The sequence below is a fragment of the Anas platyrhynchos genome, chromosome 5 (assembly GCF_047663525.1).
Source record: "Anas platyrhynchos isolate ZD024472 breed Pekin duck chromosome 5, IASCAAS_PekinDuck_T2T, whole genome shotgun sequence".
NCBI classification, from domain to species: Eukaryota; Metazoa; Chordata; class Aves; order Anseriformes; family Anatidae; genus Anas; species Anas platyrhynchos.
In genome coordinates, this window is record NC_092591.1 from 10520924 (window position 1) to 10539662 (window position 18739).

At 35.1% G+C, this 18739-nt stretch overlaps 1 protein-coding gene across 7 annotated transcripts in view; it reads right to left on the reverse strand.

Moving 5' to 3' along the window:
• The window catches only part of KLC1 (kinesin light chain 1), a 49620-nt gene that overhangs the window by 7270 nt on the left and 23611 nt on the right, over window positions 1–18739 (reverse strand). For 3 of the 7 annotated variants that reach the window (XM_038179587.2, XM_038179588.2, XM_013108862.5), the window contains exons 5-14: window positions 18453–18678; window positions 17893–17980; window positions 17036–17137; window positions 16251–16424; window positions 15999–16098; window positions 15072–15121; window positions 14914–14981; window positions 12907–13015; window positions 9349–9510; window positions 3919–4049 (exon numbers count right to left, since the gene is read on the reverse strand). In XM_038179587.2, the coding sequence (XP_038035515.1) occupies window positions 3919–4049; window positions 9349–9510; window positions 12907–13015; window positions 14914–14981; window positions 15072–15121; window positions 15999–16098; window positions 16251–16424; window positions 17036–17137; window positions 17893–17980; window positions 18453–18678 (1210 nt within the window). Of the gene's footprint in view, window positions 1–3918; window positions 4050–4774; window positions 5443–9348; window positions 9511–12906; window positions 13016–14913; window positions 14982–15071; window positions 15122–15998; window positions 16099–16250; window positions 16425–17035; window positions 17138–17892; window positions 17981–18452; window positions 18679–18739 lie in introns of those variants that run through there. The other 4 variants (XM_072038244.1, XM_072038245.1, XM_038179589.2 and 1 more) reach the window with 3 other exon arrangements.

Below are 18739 nucleotides of genomic sequence, written 5' to 3' on the forward strand. Positions count from 1 at the left end.
ACTACTGACAGTCAAAATATCCCTGTATCTAAAATATCCCAGTAGTATCTACTGGTGTTTGAGGTAAGGATTAATAATTTATCTCCATTTCTAAAACATATATAACATCTATCAACAATATTTTAAAGTGTGTGTAATGAAATTCACATTTCTGTGAATTAGTCTGAAGTTTCAGATTCCAGTGACTACAACATCAAGGTCTGATGTCCTTAATCCCAAGGTATCTGTATTACTCAGAACGCCCTGGATTTGCCTTGATTTTTGACCAGCTCTTTAATGAGTTAAGAACTCCTCAATGAGAGCTTTTAATGTTCATTGGTGAACCATACACAACAAAACGAGGCGCGAAGCCTGCAGTGTTACCTACAGCTGTACCAGGTCCACACAAAGTTTCCGATGCCTTCCAACAACATGGAAAGTTTTATCCACACAGACCACGTTAGGCACTAACCAGTTTTTCTTTCTACTGAAGCAAGACGACTAACAGTCAAGGTCTAGCATGTGTTTTAAGTGTTTTCATAAAGCAAAGGCTTAGCAGAAAAACAAACTAAAACGCTAATGAACACAGGCAACAGCTGCTATGCAACACACGCCTTCTGTTTTGTTTTTTTTTTTCCTAGTAAGGAATTTGAATGTTTCAAAAGCCAGAATGCACACAATTTAAAATATTTGACATGAGTGTTAGCAACAACAAAGCAAAGACTCATGCATAGTATACACCTCTCATTTATTCAAGGAAACGTGTACAGCAGAGGTTATATATGGAAGTCAAAGTTAATTCGTAAAACACAGAACATCAAACTCTCATCAAAAAGAGCATAAAGGTTTATGGAAAACATTCCAGGGAAATAGAAAAATTTGTGTAAATTTTTATAAGTGGTTTTATGTCCTTGCTGAAGTGCTAATTAAAGTATTTATCACACCACTTGTGAGGTATGAGGTTTTTATTTTTAGAAATCAAAAACTTCAATCTTTAATTAAGAAATATTTAAGAATGTCAGTCTGGCAAATGCACTTACATTCCATGTTAGAAATTTGAACAATTAACAAGGACACTGAATTGTTTTTCTGCTGTATATGTAAGTGCAACAATGAAAGCTTTTTTTTTTTTTTCCCATTTTAAATTACAAATCTTAACTGTTCTGTTCTATGATAAAATTTTATAAGTGGAAAAATTCAAATCTAACACACTATAAGCAAAGTTAAATCACTGCAGAACTGAATTCTGAAATACGGTAAATAACCAAAGAACTGACAACATGCTTCTGCTATTGTATGTTTCAATGAACAGTTCTTAGGAAGTTTGTTTTTTCTTGAAGTAATGCAGAAGTCTTTTTGACACCAGATTTCCCTGGTAAGTTTTCCACTTTATTCTCTTCAACCTTCTGTGCCAAGCAGTAAGATGAAAATTAAGTCTTTTGTTCATGCTGTGATAATAATATATTTCTATTTGAGTATTTCTCATTTAGAATCAGACCATTTACTTATTACAGAAGCACAGTATAAGCATCATGTGTAAATAAATTTCAAAATAAAGCAGCCTTCATAGAGACACCAGCAGGGACTGCAGAGTATATCGCTAAGAAGGGAGCCATGTAAATCTTCTACCTAAACTGGCCGAGTTGGTAGCAAAAATGACATCTATATATGCTATGGCAGTATTGTAATATTCAGCTCATAATTAAATATCAAAACATCTGCATTATAAAAACTTAAAAGCCCTTTTAGTAAACTCAAACAGAAAAAAATATATTTAATTCGATTTACTAAAGTTTCTTCAGAAAATTAAATTAGAATGCCTTCTTAGAGTATCAATATGTACAGCTATGCTTAATGATCTACAAAGCTGGTGTTTAATACCAGGAGTATTAGCTGTTTTTAATAAGAAATGCAAATATAAATTAGGATTTAAAAGGTTCTATATCTTACAAGAACAGAAAGGTAATATTTGTCAACACGCTCAATGTGCATACCTACATAAACGGCTGCCAATACAACACATTTATTACATGTTTTAAAAACAAACTATTCTTTGAGAATAACAGTAAAAACCAAGAAGATTTTGTCAAAAAGGGAATGCAAGAAAGATAATGCCATCTTTCCATATTTCTTTCATACCAATGTCTTTATTTGAGGAAATATCTGCTGATACAGACCACACAATGCAATTAACTTTATGTGGGTAGATTACTTTTATGTTGGTCAAATAACATTACAGAAATGCAGACAATAAAGAGGGAGAAGAGTTTTTACAGGACACTGCAAAGACAAATGTCTTCAAGTAGATGTAACTAATGTACTATATAAAATCATGTACTTACTTCAGCTGCAGAAAAAGCTAGCTGTCCTTACTACAATAAACAGGGAATAAAACTCTGACTTTTAAGAAACTGAAGACCCTTCCATGTCTCACAAAAAGGAGGAGCAAATGCAGAATTAAATCTGAATATAAGTATATATATCCCTACAAGGCTGTACCTGAACTGTGATGTATGAACTTTAGCCAGAACTGAGTAGAAACATAAAACCAAAGTATAGAAATACTAATACTGAAAGCAAGAAGAAAATTCCTTTGTTCTTTTCTGGCTTGCACTTGCATATTTTCTACAACTCCTCCTACATCTACATACTTCTTTCTTCTAATTACATGTTTTTCACAGTTCATTCCCAATCTGTCATCTCAGAGGCAGTTCTCGGTTATGTATCGATAAATGCAAAGGGAGTTTTGACCTTGAATTTGATTCAGTGCCTTCAACATCAAGTCTGCGACAGCTCAGCAAAAAAATTTCAATTAAAGATTTTGAAAATCAGATCAAGCTGAAGTTGAAAGAGATACGTGAGGAAGAAAATTCAAAAGATTGATGAATAATCACAAATCTTTGTGTGTACTGCAGCTGTACACAACGTGTCACAGCCATGTGAAGCCATTAAGACAAAACTTCATTGGAGCACTAACAAAATACATTGAGAACTTGCCTGCAGATCACATTCTCAGATATTGCCATCATCATCTATTCTACTACTCATAGATGCAGTCAGAAGTTAATCCAAGCTCTCTAATTTAACTGTTTTAAAACAGTTCAAATTCACATTGGCAGAGTTTCCTATTAACTAATTATTAACAGTTTCCCACAGCAAGGGAAAGCTGATAGCATGCTGGGGGGCTAAAACCAAACCAAACCAAACACCCAAGGAGTACCATTATGAAAACAGGAGTACTAAATTTTTAACACTTCAATGTGTCTGCAGCAGCCAGAAAGTGATGAATGTTTTTTATGCATTTACTAGAAATATACATACACCCAAAACCATAATCATATGGTAATTAGGAAAGTGTGAAAACTCTGAATCAATAAAATTTGACGCTGAAGGTCAAAATGTTTGAGATGCACAAGTAGGTTCAAGCTTTTCAAAATTCTCCTCTGCTCTCTGAAATCTGGGTTTTCCCAAAATACTGAGAAGGGCTCAAGTCAGTAATTTGCTTTATACTCACAACAATATGTTAATATATTAAAACTACAGAAATCCTTGTCTTAGGTTTACTGTATTTAAGCTTTTATTGTTAAAAAAGCAAAGGTAGTATTTATCATCCTTTATTGCTGTGTGAATAGGAGAACTTTACTACTAATACTGACCAATAATTCTACAAGGCTTGTTTATTCAAGTGGCTAATGCAATAAAAAGGGGAAAAAAATAAAAATTGAGTTAATTCTTAAAAGCAAATATAATTCCTCAGACATTAAAGAACTTTCATTATATGCTTAAGATAAGTTTTTCTATTTTATTTTTCTTTAAGATTCTATTCTACATGACATGCAGTTACCTAAGCAGAAGAAAATACTGCCTTAGGTACTGCACTAGGCTACAGCGGGGGCACAGAACGAGGGCACACCAGCACAGCTAAGAATAGATAATTACCCTGGATTCTTTGGTTCACTGTCTCGTGAACTTCCTCCCTTCAGCTTTCTAACCAGCTTCTCACTGCTGCGTCTAATGGAAGCACGAAGTTTGCTAAAGGAACCACTGCGTTTTAAAGATCCAGTGCCATCCTGAAAAAAATTGAACAAATGTGAAACTGCAAGAGCCTTTTGCCCTCCCCCAAACCTGGTTACAAATATATATTGATATTAATATAACCTTGGTACAATTACCTACATAGAGAATACCGTATAGCTACAACTTTACCAATCCAAAATGTTTCCTTCCATCAAACTGTAACAAAAATTTCTGAATTGTGAAGACATGCTCAAGCAACGATTCATAATAATTAGGAAAAAAAAGCCACAGTATGTCAAACCATTCACCATCACCATGTTACCATTTCATAAGAACGCATCGTGTTTAACAGAGTACAAGCCCCAAGTGAAAGCATTCCATCAATCTAGAAAGAAAACTGTTTTATTTTTTTTCTAAATATCTATGGTACTTGCAAACATGTTTGTTTAATCCTAAAGTCATTATGCGAAATATTTCTGATCAGAAGCATGTATGGTTAAATTGCTGTGCATCATTTTAACTCTCACCAAAGAAAACGTAAAACATGTCAAAAATGCATTTTTTATATATTGCGTTCATGTTTTACACAGCTGTGCTCATCCAAAGAAATTTCCAACTGAGCACAATTCTGTTGGTATGTTTTACTCTTAAAAACAAAAAACAAAACAGTTTATTAAAAGTGACCACTTCCTACCTCAGAGATACCCTATGTGATTACGAAAGGAAGAGTTGTGGAAGAAGAAAGCAAAGTGCTACTAAGCAGACCAAGACAGACACCTGAGTTGGAGTGAGTTTATTAGAAGTTAGAAAGACAAATACACAAATCACTGAACACCAAGATTAGTAGAGAAAAGCATAATTGCCAAAATTTCACACAAAGACTAAACAGCAATGCTACTTTAGAATAATCATAAGTGAAGACATCCAGAGTTCCATATTGATGTTAACCATGTAATAGGTCTCTAAATACATTTTAAAGCACTTGGAGAACATGCCTTACTTTTACGTGTTTTGTTTTTTTCTTTTTTTTCTTTTTTTTTTTTTGTTTTGTTGTGGTGTTTTTTCTCCTGTAAAGATCACCATCATGCCATTTCAATAATACCTTGTGTGATACTTTTAACTACCTTTTTTTTTTCCATAGTGAACAGCTACTTATAAAGTTCATTGTTACTTCTTTACTAATGTATTACACAGCAAATGGTTGTAATAACATTTTGTATGACTAGATACATATTTGGCAAAGCTACACGTGTACAGAAATAGAAAACCAAAAAAGACACCAGCACTGAAGGAATGGCCAGTTTACAGGGAAGTGTAGCTCTGACAAGAATCTTAAGGGGTTTGCTAAAACACAGCAGTCAGTACTGAAGAGAGAAGTTAAAGCTTGAAGATGGTGCACGCCCGTCATGCAGGAGACAGTATAAGAACCACAAAAGGCATCTAGGCCTGTCAGAAACGGAGAGAGAAAAACTGAATGAAACTGTTGGGAAAAATTCAACAGTTTTCAATTTTGAACAGTTATGTTTACAGTATTTCTAGGTCACGCTCAAAACTATTTTTTTTTCCAGAGTATTTGGACTGCGCTCAAGTACAAAGTGCAGGCCCTTGCAGTTACCAGAACATGAAAGTTTCTGCAGTTCAGCCTATATCACTGATGTACAATGTACAAACGAGCATGAATGATGCTGGGCATTTGTCACGTTAGAATTGGTACAAAACATAAAACATCTTTAAGAAGGGAGAGCCTTGATATTGCATTTTGTAAACAAGGAAAGGATTTTTCAGCTGACGTTAACGCAAAAATAAAGGAAAAAATAAAAAGAGAAGGAGGAAACAGAACAAGGTGCATTCATTTCAGCTTTAACTTCTGTCAGGATTTTCCTCAAACAGAACTCTAAGAAGAACGAGGTCTGCCCCTAGCCTCCAGACAAAATTCTGTTCATTCCCTTAGGGAATTAGAATCCATCTAACTGTCAATTCAGTCTCTTAAATATGTTTTAAAACATTTACGTGTTTGTATACACACATACAAATATACATATATAAAAAAAAATCCAAGTGGAAACTTCTCTGCTTTCACTAGTGCAACAGGGCAGCTGAAAGAACTTGCCTTTAAAAATAATCTGGGGTTCAATCAACACAACCTCCACTCTTGGTACAAGTGCAGACAGCACTACCTATACTGTCCATGTGTGTTGAGAGCCTTTACCTACAGCAACTGGAGCAGACAGCAATCAACACGAGTTTTGGAAGTGGCAAAATGCCATGCTACCGAGTGACTGGGAGATCAAAATCTAACCAAAGAATAGTTGTGTCTCAAATCCAATTGCAAATGTTGGTCAAACTTTTAAGAATATGCGCTTCTGTTTGGCAGGGTTGAATAAACTGAAGTGTAAAATTCCAGTTAGAAATATTCAATTAATGAAGGATCAATTATTCCTATGTTCTTAAACTAGTCATGCTGCAGTAGTCACAATGGTCCAAAGACCAAAGACAGATTTGGTAGGTACAGAGTATAACTTTTTACGCTAACATATTCAGAATAAGTAAGCTGCCAATTTTTAAAAACAGTAAAAAAAACAGCAAACAGTAAAACTGCTAATTTTTACATCACTCAGGGAATGAGAATCACCTTTCTCTGTTTGCTTACAGCTCCCCACTATTATTATCTCCTGTACTTTACAGCTATCAGCTACAAGGACCATCTGATTTGACTGTCTGACATTTCTCATTAAACTAGAGCAACTTTTGCCAGCTAGTATATGGTAACAAAATTTACTGCTTTCATTTCACACCTGAAATTGGACTTGTTTGCCCCAAAGCCCAGCTTTTTGAAATATCTTTTATTATTCTAACCCATATATTTCCTTACACTAAAAAACTTTACCTTAAATTAAACATTATTATATCATGAAGATTTTTAACTGTCCTCCAGCTGGCTGCAAAATCAATTTACAAAAATGCCCATCTGATGTATTATCATTTTCTTAAAAGTGGTGCAAGAGGGGACAGATTTATTTTCTTCTTTAGAAAGTGACAGTGATAAAAAAGACAGATATACTAAACAATAAGAATCTTGAGGTACAAGAATAAATTTAAAATATTTGCAAAGATAATTTGCCAGATTTCCAATTTTTGGTGTTTTTAGACAAAATATTTCATTGAATATTCAAATATCTTCTTAGATTTAAAGGACTGGCTTCATAAGAAACACTTAAAGATGCACAACCTTAGCTAATTTTAATTGTTAATTACAGATTTGGTTCAATATTTCACTTTTTTTTTTGTAATAATATATGACATTACATTAAAGCACACAGTGCTTACTAGGAATTTCATATAGAAGTCACTTAATTACTATGTCCTCTTCCAACAACAAAAAAATCATTGTTTGATGCTCTACAGACTCCATCTATTCTCTCTGACAGCGAAGAACATGAGTCAGCTTGAGCACCTCAGAAGAATCTAAATGGAAAAGGCAAGCCTTTCTTTAAACTCTACAGACAGCCAGATTAAAAATCTATTATACATTGTGAATCAGAATGTTTTGTCTGGAGGAAACACACAAAGGGTAAAAAAACTACACCATATATGTACAGGGAAGAACAGCACTGAGATGGAAACACTAGCAGTGTGGAGGGAGAGAGAGTTGCCCACTTTATATATAACATGTAATATAAATTCTTAAGAGGGAAAAAAAAAAAAGTAAATAATGAAGACCAGAATAAAGCAATGCCACTTGAACACACTAAAAATGAAAAATTTGCCTTGGGAGGAGAAAATTTAATTTTTCAGATCAACAAATTTTATCACTGAGTCCCATTCAAATATTGACCTAGAAATACTGTCCATTGTTTTTCCAGAAGGCCCTTTCAATCCAAAACCTGCATGCTTGTTTAATTAATGTCAATAACAGAAAAAAGTTTTATCCATTTAGAACATACAGTCATGCAAAGTACAGCAGAAATTCAGGGAGGAGTACAGTACACAGTTCTAACGCTGAATGGGCAAAATTAGAGTTAAAAAAAGTTATCCAACCTTCCTTTGGATTTATTAATGATGCAGTGTTATTCACGAGAGATGCTGATTGACTGTCTTGGCACTGAGAACACCAATGCCAAGAAAACAATGACAAGGAGACGAAAGAAAAGACGGAAAGAACATTCTCCTTTGAAACTAAACCAGTGTATGTTTTATCAAGGTTTCTTTGGAACTTGTATATTTCTAATATTTGTGAAGTGTGGCTTAAAAACAGACAAACAAACAAAAAGATTGCTATTGTAAGAGAAACTAAACTTCAGAGCGCTCAGTATTGCAAAGTAGGCTACTTCCCCTCCCATAAAGCAAAAGCAGGCAAGTACACCACTTCTATCATCCAACAGAGTGTTTTCAGCAGTACTACAGCTGGGAGTTAGTTAACAGTGCAATTGATATCCCATTGCTAGCAATGGGATAAAGCATGGGAAAGCTGGTGTGGGTGGGAAGTCAACAGGTACATAAACCTGACCAATAACTGAAAGGTTGCACTGTCTTTGAAATAAAGGAAAGCAATAGTTAGAAGATGCGTATGTAACCACATCGTGTGTGTGTTTTTAATTTGTGACCATCAGTGTTATGCTGTGAAGCCAAGACATAAGAAAAACAGAAACAAGCCCTGACTCCAGTTAAGTTCCAACATGGGAAAGTGATAGTAATATTTCACTTAAGAAATGTGAAATTGCTGTCATTTTCTTATGTGATGGCATTGTGTATTCAAATGGATTGTGTAACAGCCTGAAAAATTACGCTGTTTCTTCTAGTAAGTTGTGTAAGGTGGAGACTGGAATTATTTTAATATTAGGCTCATCAATTTACTTTAAAACCTCTAACACTTAATACATCTCCATAGCAAATGTGATTCCAACTGATGCAGCACTTTCAAGGAAACATTTAAACTGTGGGCAAACATGGCATTGAAAGGACAAAAGCAAAAGCAAAAGTTTATTGCCAGAATATTTCTACCAGTAAAAAGAAACCCACTGAAAAGCAATTAAACATCAGACCATAACCAGGACACTCAATCAGCATTAATCAACTCAGAGTTAAATTCAACTGCTTGGGATTCTTTACGAAATTTCACCGTTCAGGACAACAACAGAAAGGATGTTTTAAAGTTTTAAAACATTACATTTGGTTTTGATATGATCTTATGAAAAACAAGATATTACTCTTTATTTCTTAACTGATTCTGCAGAATTACACAAAAGGCAAAGTAGATCAACCACGGACCAATGACGATACGATAGGCTGGTGAGGATTTGTGATGGTGATAACTGATCTAGGCTATTTTCTTTAACTGTGTACTGTACTTACCCCATTCCATTCTACGCTCATACTCACTTCCTCGCCTCCATCAGGCCCACTCTCGTATTTTACCACATCAACATTGAGGCTTTCTCGGCTTCGTCTTTTTTCTATGCTCTCAGGGTCATTCAGCACTTCAGCAACTCTCTGTTTATGAACATTGTCAAGACCCTGATAATTGGATAAAACAGAAAAAGGTTTTATTTTATTACTTGCTGTACTCATCTGCAATTCACACAAAATAACCATATCAATAAACAAGTCAAATACACAATTCCATTGCTCTGATTCTGCTTTCAACAACTACCTTTTGCATCTGAATACCTAATTCCTATACACAGTTGCATTTTATCTAAAATACTGACATATGAAACAATACAGTAATATATCCTTCAGAAATAAATACTATAGAAGTTAAATAGAATAGAATAATAGAAAATAAGCTTATAATAGGCAGAACAGACTAGATATACAGACAATAAAGTATATTTAGCTTGTTTTAAAGAATGCCTATCGATTACCAAGTAATCCTTTAAATATCTTTAAGGGATAAAATACTTTCTATGAGGTATTTTACCCTGCACTGAAAGTGCAGGGAGAAGTCTTTAGCACAGAAACTAGAAATAAAAATAAAGCCCAAATCATGTTCACTTTCTTTATAACAAACCTAGTCCACATCATAAATAATTTTTGCTGACAGGAAGAGATCCCAGAAGAATACCCTGCACATACAAAAATACTCTGCGTTTTTTACTTTGCAGCATCAGCAGCAAATAAAAGAGGGCATCGCTAGGGCAAATCCATGAAGTCCAGCACAATGTAAAAAAGAATACAGAAACCATGCAGAAATTCTACCTATTCTATTTTTCATAATGTTACATTCTAAAACAGCATTTATAACTGCAAATTTTAAAAATAGGAAGAGAAAAAGACAAACAAATGAAACTGATTCTAAGACTTGCACCGGTCAGTGATCACCTGCTCAGAACTAACCACATAGGCAAAAGATAGCTTGTGAGTATAAGCAGACAATTATTCTTCACTGTGATTATCCAGTAAAAAGCGATGAAATCCACTGATAATAGCTTACAAAAGCATTACATGTCACACAGGGTACTGGGAACACTATTTCTGATTTGAATGTAATCAGAATTTGGCAATTCTAAAAGGTAAACAATAATACACTTTTGACACGTACACTCTTAAATGCAGAGCAAATACATGAATGACAATGAAGCCTGCTGTCGTATTGGCATGAAGAAATCAGGTTGTTGGATCCCAACAGCTGCTTTCCACTAACTGAAGAGTTGGACAGCCTTCCCTAATGGAATTCTACACACGCGGAACCATGAAACCAATATATAATGAGCGTGTATTTTCATTTCCATGAGGCCATATGGCACAGAAAAGCGATTTGAGTTCACAGACGGCAGAGTAGCATAGACTCAAAACAGCTTTTGTACCAATCCTTTTAGCAGCAGCTTATAAAAAGCATAAATCTATTTTAATTCACCGCTAAGGTGGTGATAACTCACATATGGACTTTAGGCTCTGTTCCAAAGTTATCATCTCATTTACCTCATGTATTTAAATAAATAAATAAAAATAATAATAAAAAATAATGAAAAACCACCACCACTACCAAAAAACAAACAACAACAAATGATGAGGAACTGCACTTTCCAAATTTGTTTGATTTTGTCAGGAAGGAAGAAGGGCAAAGAAAAGAACTTGACTGGTCTCCAAAAACCTAGCACGTACATCCAAGAAGCTAAGGCAAACAAAACATGCATGAAGGAGAACAGAGCCACAGAGGACTGATGCTTTTCCGCACCTCAGAACAAAAACACCTCTTTGCTTTTAGCTCAGAAGGGGAAAATGCATTAACACTGCCTGTTCTTTAATGCCCTTAATATAAAGGTAGTGTTCAGTGCTTCTAGGAAGACAGCAACATCTCCTACATGCCCAAGGCTAATGCTGCATTTGATGTGACATATGAGGCAGCATCGGTGTATATATTACATTACACACCAATGGAAGTTTTCTTTTTAATATGCAAATATAACTTCAAGCAATTTTTCTTTTCTTATACTATCATATTATGCGTATTTACCTTTGCTGTATCTCCACTTTAAAAAAAAAAATCAAAAAAATCACATGTAATGACAACAGTAAAACTAAGAACCAAAGGAAATACATTAAGATATATGTTGCAATGCACATTCATTTCTTATTTTCAAATCACATTTCAGTGACAGACACACCAAAAAAAACATCAGTAAGAATGTACCAAAGTCATTCTCAATAAAATAAAGTATCTGTATTGACTATTTCCCCCCATCCTTTAATTTCCCCTAATGAAGAACTTTTTTCCCACATTCATGCTTTGCTCTTAACAGTTTTTCCATTTATTTCCATATATTCCATTTATTAACACTTTCTAGTTTTCCACCGTTTGTAGAAAAGTGAACTTGTGTCACCTTGTGTCAAAGAGAGCTATTGCTGAATTCACTAGGAGCGCAGGAGATTTGCCAGGTACCTTTTGCTCTATCACTTTTCTAAAAGTCTGCTTGTATAATGCACCATACACTGAAAAAAAAATCATTCTTTAAACGGAAACTTCAAATTAGTACAATCAATTAAATGAAAAAGTACATTATCAATAAAGATATGGCCCATCATTTAAGTGATTTTACTTGAACTAAGAATTTAAGCTTAGAATTTTAGATGGCCACATAAAAAATGCTTCTGAAAAATATAGATCTTATTTACTATTTACTATTCCATAAGACAATTAAAATTGAACTTTCCAAGTTTTTTTTATTTGTTTTGATTTTCTTATTTTTGCTTTCCATCTCGACAATCCTTGTTTGCTTGTCCAGCGTTACATACTTTCATATTAGACATTCTATGAAATCATTTGAAAGGAAAGGAAGAAAACAAAAGCACTTTCCTATCTTTTAACAGTGAGAAAGCGTTATTTGAACAGGAGATTTGACAACACAGAGACAGCCTTAAAGAAAGCGGAGTAGTCTTCCTCAAACTTGAATCACCATCCTATTCTCTGCAACTGATACGTTTGTAGTGGTCTTCCAAAGGTTAGAGTCAAGCAGTCTGCACCAGTCACAGTCAGTGACGGGCAGAACAAGAACATCTGTAAGTTTGACAGCTCATTATTAGCAGTGCATCTCAGACAGAACAGCAGTACTGGCAAAGGAGATTATCAACACAAACTCTCCATTCTCCCTTAGCTACAGTTCATCTCCCAGGGCATGTATCCAGCTGAGGACTGCTGGCCAACACAATGTTCTCAGCTTTTCCATTTTCCACATAATTTCACCCACAATTTCAATCATGTCCCAGGTACATGGTGTCACTGCCATAGCAATTAACTGTTTGGATGGTATTGATTTATCACTCGATCAGACTGAAATTCAAGGGGGACACCAGGCACCAGCCAGCGAATAGCTAAATGTTTATATATTCTGCATGTATGATAGATATTGAAACTGAAAGTCTGCATAACCATAATGCAGGGATAGCACTGAGGGGAATTTTCATACTTGCCTGTTTACGAGATCTCATTGCTGCCTCTTCTAATGTTTCAGCAGCTTCAAATTTGCCTTGCCGTCTGTAAAGTGCTCCAAGGTTCTTTAAGGTAGTTGTTACTGTTGGACTATTAAAAATGAATACATTAAATTCTTTATTAGTTTGTGAATTAAGAAAACATAAATGAATATATCCACATTTTTTTGCTATTATTAAACATCCTGAAATATACTATACCTTATTCATGTACAGGAAGTATCCGTTAAGCCATTTCAAACTGCACTACTAACTCACACTAGGATTAGTCAACAGCTCTGTACCTGAACATTAGTCACGAGCCTCTAGAGCTACCCAAGAGAAAACTGGAGTGCCATATCCTCATGTTTCTCAGATGCATCTCCAAAGGTTAAAATTTAGTTCAATCTTGATGTGTCCAACTGAGTAACTCCGAAGCATCCAGAAAACATACATGCTCATACATACAGTGACTGTTACTGTAGCATGCATTAGTCACAAAACAAATGAACAATTCCTTTCATCAGTTATTAGTATCTATTTTCAGTTTCTGTGCAAACTAGGTTTGAACAATAAAACTAAGGAAAAAGATAACACATTTCATTAACAAGTCTCACACTCCAAAAAAGACGTTTTTGATTCAATGGCACAATGAGAGTTAGAATTAGTTCAATGGCAATATTGTTGCTTGAAGGTTTGTTTGCTCCTGTAACAGCAGAGGAAGGATTTCCTCAAGCATTAGAACAAACTAGAACATGAAAAACAAACCAACAAAATACATGGCACCTGGAGCTCAGGGTGAAAATCAGGGCAGATTTCAACAGTACAAAGGTTTTTTTGCTTGTTAGATGCAAGAATTCAAGCAGTGAAGAAAGAAAAAACCCTCACTGAACATCACTAGTACCGGTTTGCAGTCTTTTCTTCATTCACTGTACCATGTCATACATTAAAAAGACAGTTAAGGAATAAAATTAAGACAAACAAAAAACATTTCACCAACTATGATGCAAACTGAAATGCTTGTTACTTGTCTTCCATTTTAAAAGACACAATTTCGTTCTCACAAAACTAATATTCTTCAGGCTTTAGAAACTCAAATAATGCAGAAGTGTAGCAATTTATTTTTTCTTCTGCCAGCTAGAAACCCAAGGCTCAGTTATTTTACTGTGTTCAGCTCTGGAGCCCCCAGCACAAGAAGGACATGGAGATACTACAACTCCAGAGGAAGACCACAAAGATGATCAAGGGGCGGGAGCACCTCTCCTATGAACACTGAGAGAGCTGGGATTGTTCAGCCAGGAGAAAAGAAGGCTCCAGGGAGACTTTACAGCAGCCTTCCAGTACTTAAAGGGGGCCTACAGGAATGCTGGGGAGGGACTCTTGGTCAGGGAGTGGAGTGACAAGGGAGACAAGGGACAGGGAAGAATGGCTTTAAACTAAAAGAGGGTAGATTTAGATTAGATGTTAGGAGGAAATTCTTCACTCTTGAGGGTAGTGAGGCACAGGAACAGGTTGCCCAGCAAATCTGTGGATGCCCCATCCCTGGAGGTGTTCAAGGCCAGGCTGGATGGGGCTTTGGACAACCTGATATACTGGAAAGTGTCCCTGCCCATGACAGGGGGTTGTGGGATTGGGTGATCTTTAAGGTCCCTTCCAACCCAAACCACTCTATGTTTCTATGATTATTTGCACAGTCTCCTTTTTTCTTCTGGTCTTCTCTACAGGTTTTGCTGGGGCAATGTCAGAGAGAGCATGTATGCCAGCCAACTGTATAAAAAGAAAGGTGACCTACACTAGATCTCATCAGCCTAGATTAAAAGCAGCCTCAGGACATGAAAACTGCTACTGTCTGTGTTCCTGAAACCCAGTTTTGGGCCTGAATATCTAATACTATAGTTTTTGTAGCCCCAAGCAAGTTGCTGGTTTGTTTTCGTTTTGAACATGCTTTAATCTGACATTGTTGGATGCTGCGTGCTGCTATCTGGTTTGTCCTGTAAAAAAAATACCTACCTATCCACTTTGCAAGCTTTGTACCAGCCACCATATTCTCCAAAAGATGTGCCATCTTTTTGTTTTCCCTAAAAACAAAAATAACAATATTTAAGTTATAAATCAATTATTTTTATTTAATAAAAACTCCATAAAAAAGATGATGACAACGGCCTTACTTTGCATTCTTCCCTCTCTTCTGCATGCATCCAAATAGGCTTATTTTCATCTGATGAAACAGAAGAAAATACTTTATAGAAGTACAAAGCTACAAAGCATTCATTGCAATATTTTCACCCTTTTGAAATAAGGCTGAGAACCACAGAGTTATGCGACTACCGTAACAGAGAAAATCATTGTCTGTACTACAGAAAGTAGCACAAGATCAATAAAACTTTCTTCTTTTACAGTTTTCCAAATCTGTCTTTTTGTTATCTGAACTTAGGAACAGTTACTTCTGAGAAGCTTTGAAACCCATACGTATTGACACCAATTTGTCATGCGCCTAGTTATGTGCTAGCAAACACACATTTTTTTCTCTTATCATAACAACTGTTTTGACATCCTAGTGGTGCATATGCTACCATCAGAGAATGCAATGAAAGTTCTTCTCTCTGATTTATAGTTGATGATGAAATGCATTTGACTCCAATGCACAGTGTAAATTACAGTAAACAACATTTCCCCCCATTCTTTAATTGTATTAATGAAGGACTTGTATTAACAATATATTTATTATGTCATGAAAAATCTGTACTGACTTTTCTGTGAATGGAAAGTGACCTATTTTTTTGACTCTATAAAAATAGGAAAATTAGTTTCTGTTGTACATAAATTATGCCAGAAATATGATGCATGAGACATAAACCTAAACAAGTTTCCCTCATTTAAGAAAAACTCTCCTTTTGAAATAAACGTTATTGTTGTATCTAAACACTTTCTTATGATGTGTTTTGCAGTACTTCAATGCATTTGTAATCTCACTTTTTAAATCTGCCTCAAGCAGACAACAATTTTAACCAGGATACAATTGCTCTCCCACAGATTTTATTTCTTAACTACAAAAAATCAAATACACATTCAAATCTAGGGACTAAGTTACTTACCATCTACAGAGCCAAATTCCCGTTCATGAGCACGAGTAAGAATCTCTTTGTATAAAGTTTCTGCTTGCTTAAATTTGCCTTGTTTTAGATAGCAAGATGCCTAAAAACAAAATACCCCCCCCCCAAAAAAGGTATCAGCACACTGTTTTATTTAGGTTCGATAAATAATATAACAAATACATTCTGAATGAAGGTATGTTCAATTCATCAAAAAATGTTACTTTTTCTTAGATTTATTTATAAAAGGCTTACCAGGTTATTCTTTGTTTTTGCAACATTTGGATCATCTGGTCCCAGCTTAGTTTGGTAAATCTCCAGTGCCCTCTGATAGTAGTATTCTACCTCTTCATATTTACCCTGGTTCTGGCATAGTAAAGCCAAGTTATTTAACTGTTTGGCAACATCAGGGTGATCTTTCCCCAGCACCTGAAAAATCAAAAAACTTGTATTAAAACATTCTCCAGTCATTATATCAGGGTTTAGAAATGCATTAGTTAGACATGACCCATTGTATTTTATTCCTCAAGAATTGCAACATAAGGATGATGAAAGCAAATCTTGCAATAGAAGGACATGAAAACCACTCAATTCTATTACAAACTGAGAAGGTTGTAGAACAATTGGCAGTAAGAACTATGCTATATGTGCTGTATTATGCGAAGAAGTCTGAAGATGGAGATACTCAGTCACATGGACTAGAATAAATATCCACAGACTGAGAATAACCAAATTAAAAGCTTTACTGATATTTATTTTTTAAATTACAATGCTCTTGTCAAATCAAAGATTATTCAATCAAAATGAGAGAAAAAGGTAGAGAGGTTTATTAGAAAATACGTAATTTACAATACACCCAGAGTGCTCTAACAGCTCTGTAGGACTACTGAAATTTAATACCGTTTTGTACTTCAGACATTGGTAACTACTGTGATTAATCTGACAGATCTATCCAAATAAAACATAAACCAAATGTAAGGACGTTTACTCCCACCCCTACAAAAATCCATTCAAAGGTGCTCTATTTTTTTCAGTCATACCTTTTCTCTGATTTCCAGAGCTCGCTTACACAAAGGTTCTGCTTCTTTGTACTTTCCACGTTTACCATAAAGTACTGCAAGATTGTTTAGAGTTGCTGCCACCTGCCAACAGAATAGAAATATTACTTATTGGAATTTGCAGATACAAATATCTGACAAATACCATCAAAATTAATGTATCTGCAATGCACTGATGCTTTCAAATTTTCCACAATGCAGACCTCTTGAAATTTGCAAATAAAGAAATAAACATTGCCAAACAATACACACACAAAAAGAAATCTAAAATCAAAAACAAATAAAATCATGAAATAATTCATTTGTGGAAATGACATTTAGTACATTCTTGTCTTACAAAGTTACCCATCAAAATTATACTCAGATCCACCTCACTTTGACACAGGCTGCATGATGTGAGATACCCCAATTTTAAACACCAAGTACAAGTGTTTGATTTATGTTTCATTTAAAGGCAGCAGCAAAACAAATCAGAAGTATGCCTTCATTTCAAGTTTGAGAAAGTGATCTGAGTAAGCAAATTTAAAATCTTTCTTCACAAATTAATCTCCCATAGAAGATCCATGCAATCCGATCCAAAAATCAAGTAAGTGCAGATCATTCGTGGTGAAACAGCATCGAATATGACCTTCAAAAGGCACATTAAATATTTAAGAGAAAACGAAGAATTTTACAGTGTGACCTCCTACCTGTGCTGTTTAGAGATAAGCCAGGTCTTAAAAACCTTTCCTGTTGAGTTTAATATTAGAATGAGTTGGGGGAAAAAAACAAACAAACAAACAAACAAAAACAAACAGTCAAAAACACAACTAAAAACATGATGTTGCATGTATACAAACCGCTGGATGATCTTTGCCCAAAGTCTTTTCACGGATAGCCAAGGCATCATTCAGGAGATTTGCTGCATCTTTGTACTTGTTCTGGTCTCTAAATTTTAAAGAGAGTCATAATTAATATTGGGGATTCAGAAGAGGAAGTCATAACAGTGAAGCTGGCTTCATTACTGGCCTAAAGACTGGCTACTACAAGAGAATAGTAACTGAAAATACATTCAGGAACCAGGAAGTGAAAACCTGAAGCCCATATCTATAAAGTAGTTGGCAGATCAAGGACTTTCCATTCTCCAGTTTCTGCCTCTAGATCATCTGTAAGTGGGTAATCAAGACATGCCCCCTCAGTAAACCAAATAAATAAGCAAGCTTCACTCTAAAAACAAAAACACAGGCAAAAATGCAGCAATTTGTTTGTCTTTTAGCATGCGTAGACACATAAATATTGCTGAAACTTCTTGAAGGTTTTAATAAAAAACAGGGAACGGAAAATAAATGCTGAACGCTGATAGCCTATAGCCAAATATTAAATATTTAGTTAGCTGACATTTATCTGTTGCTATACAAACCTGTACACCAAAGCAAGTATGTTCAACATAGTGGCAACATCGGGATGATCATGACCTGAAGTCTTCTCCAGATCTTCAAGAGCTTGTTTACAAAGAGGTACAGCAACCTCATATCTACCCTGGGATGCGTACTGAATAACAAGATTATGAAGGGTCCTTAATCTTGCTGGAATTTCGTAGCCACCTTGTTGGGCAGCAGCTGCTGCACTGCTATGCTGCTGTTGAACTGAAAGAAATTCACAAGATTTTAAGTTGTTTTAAAAGATGACAGTAACTTGAAAACATTT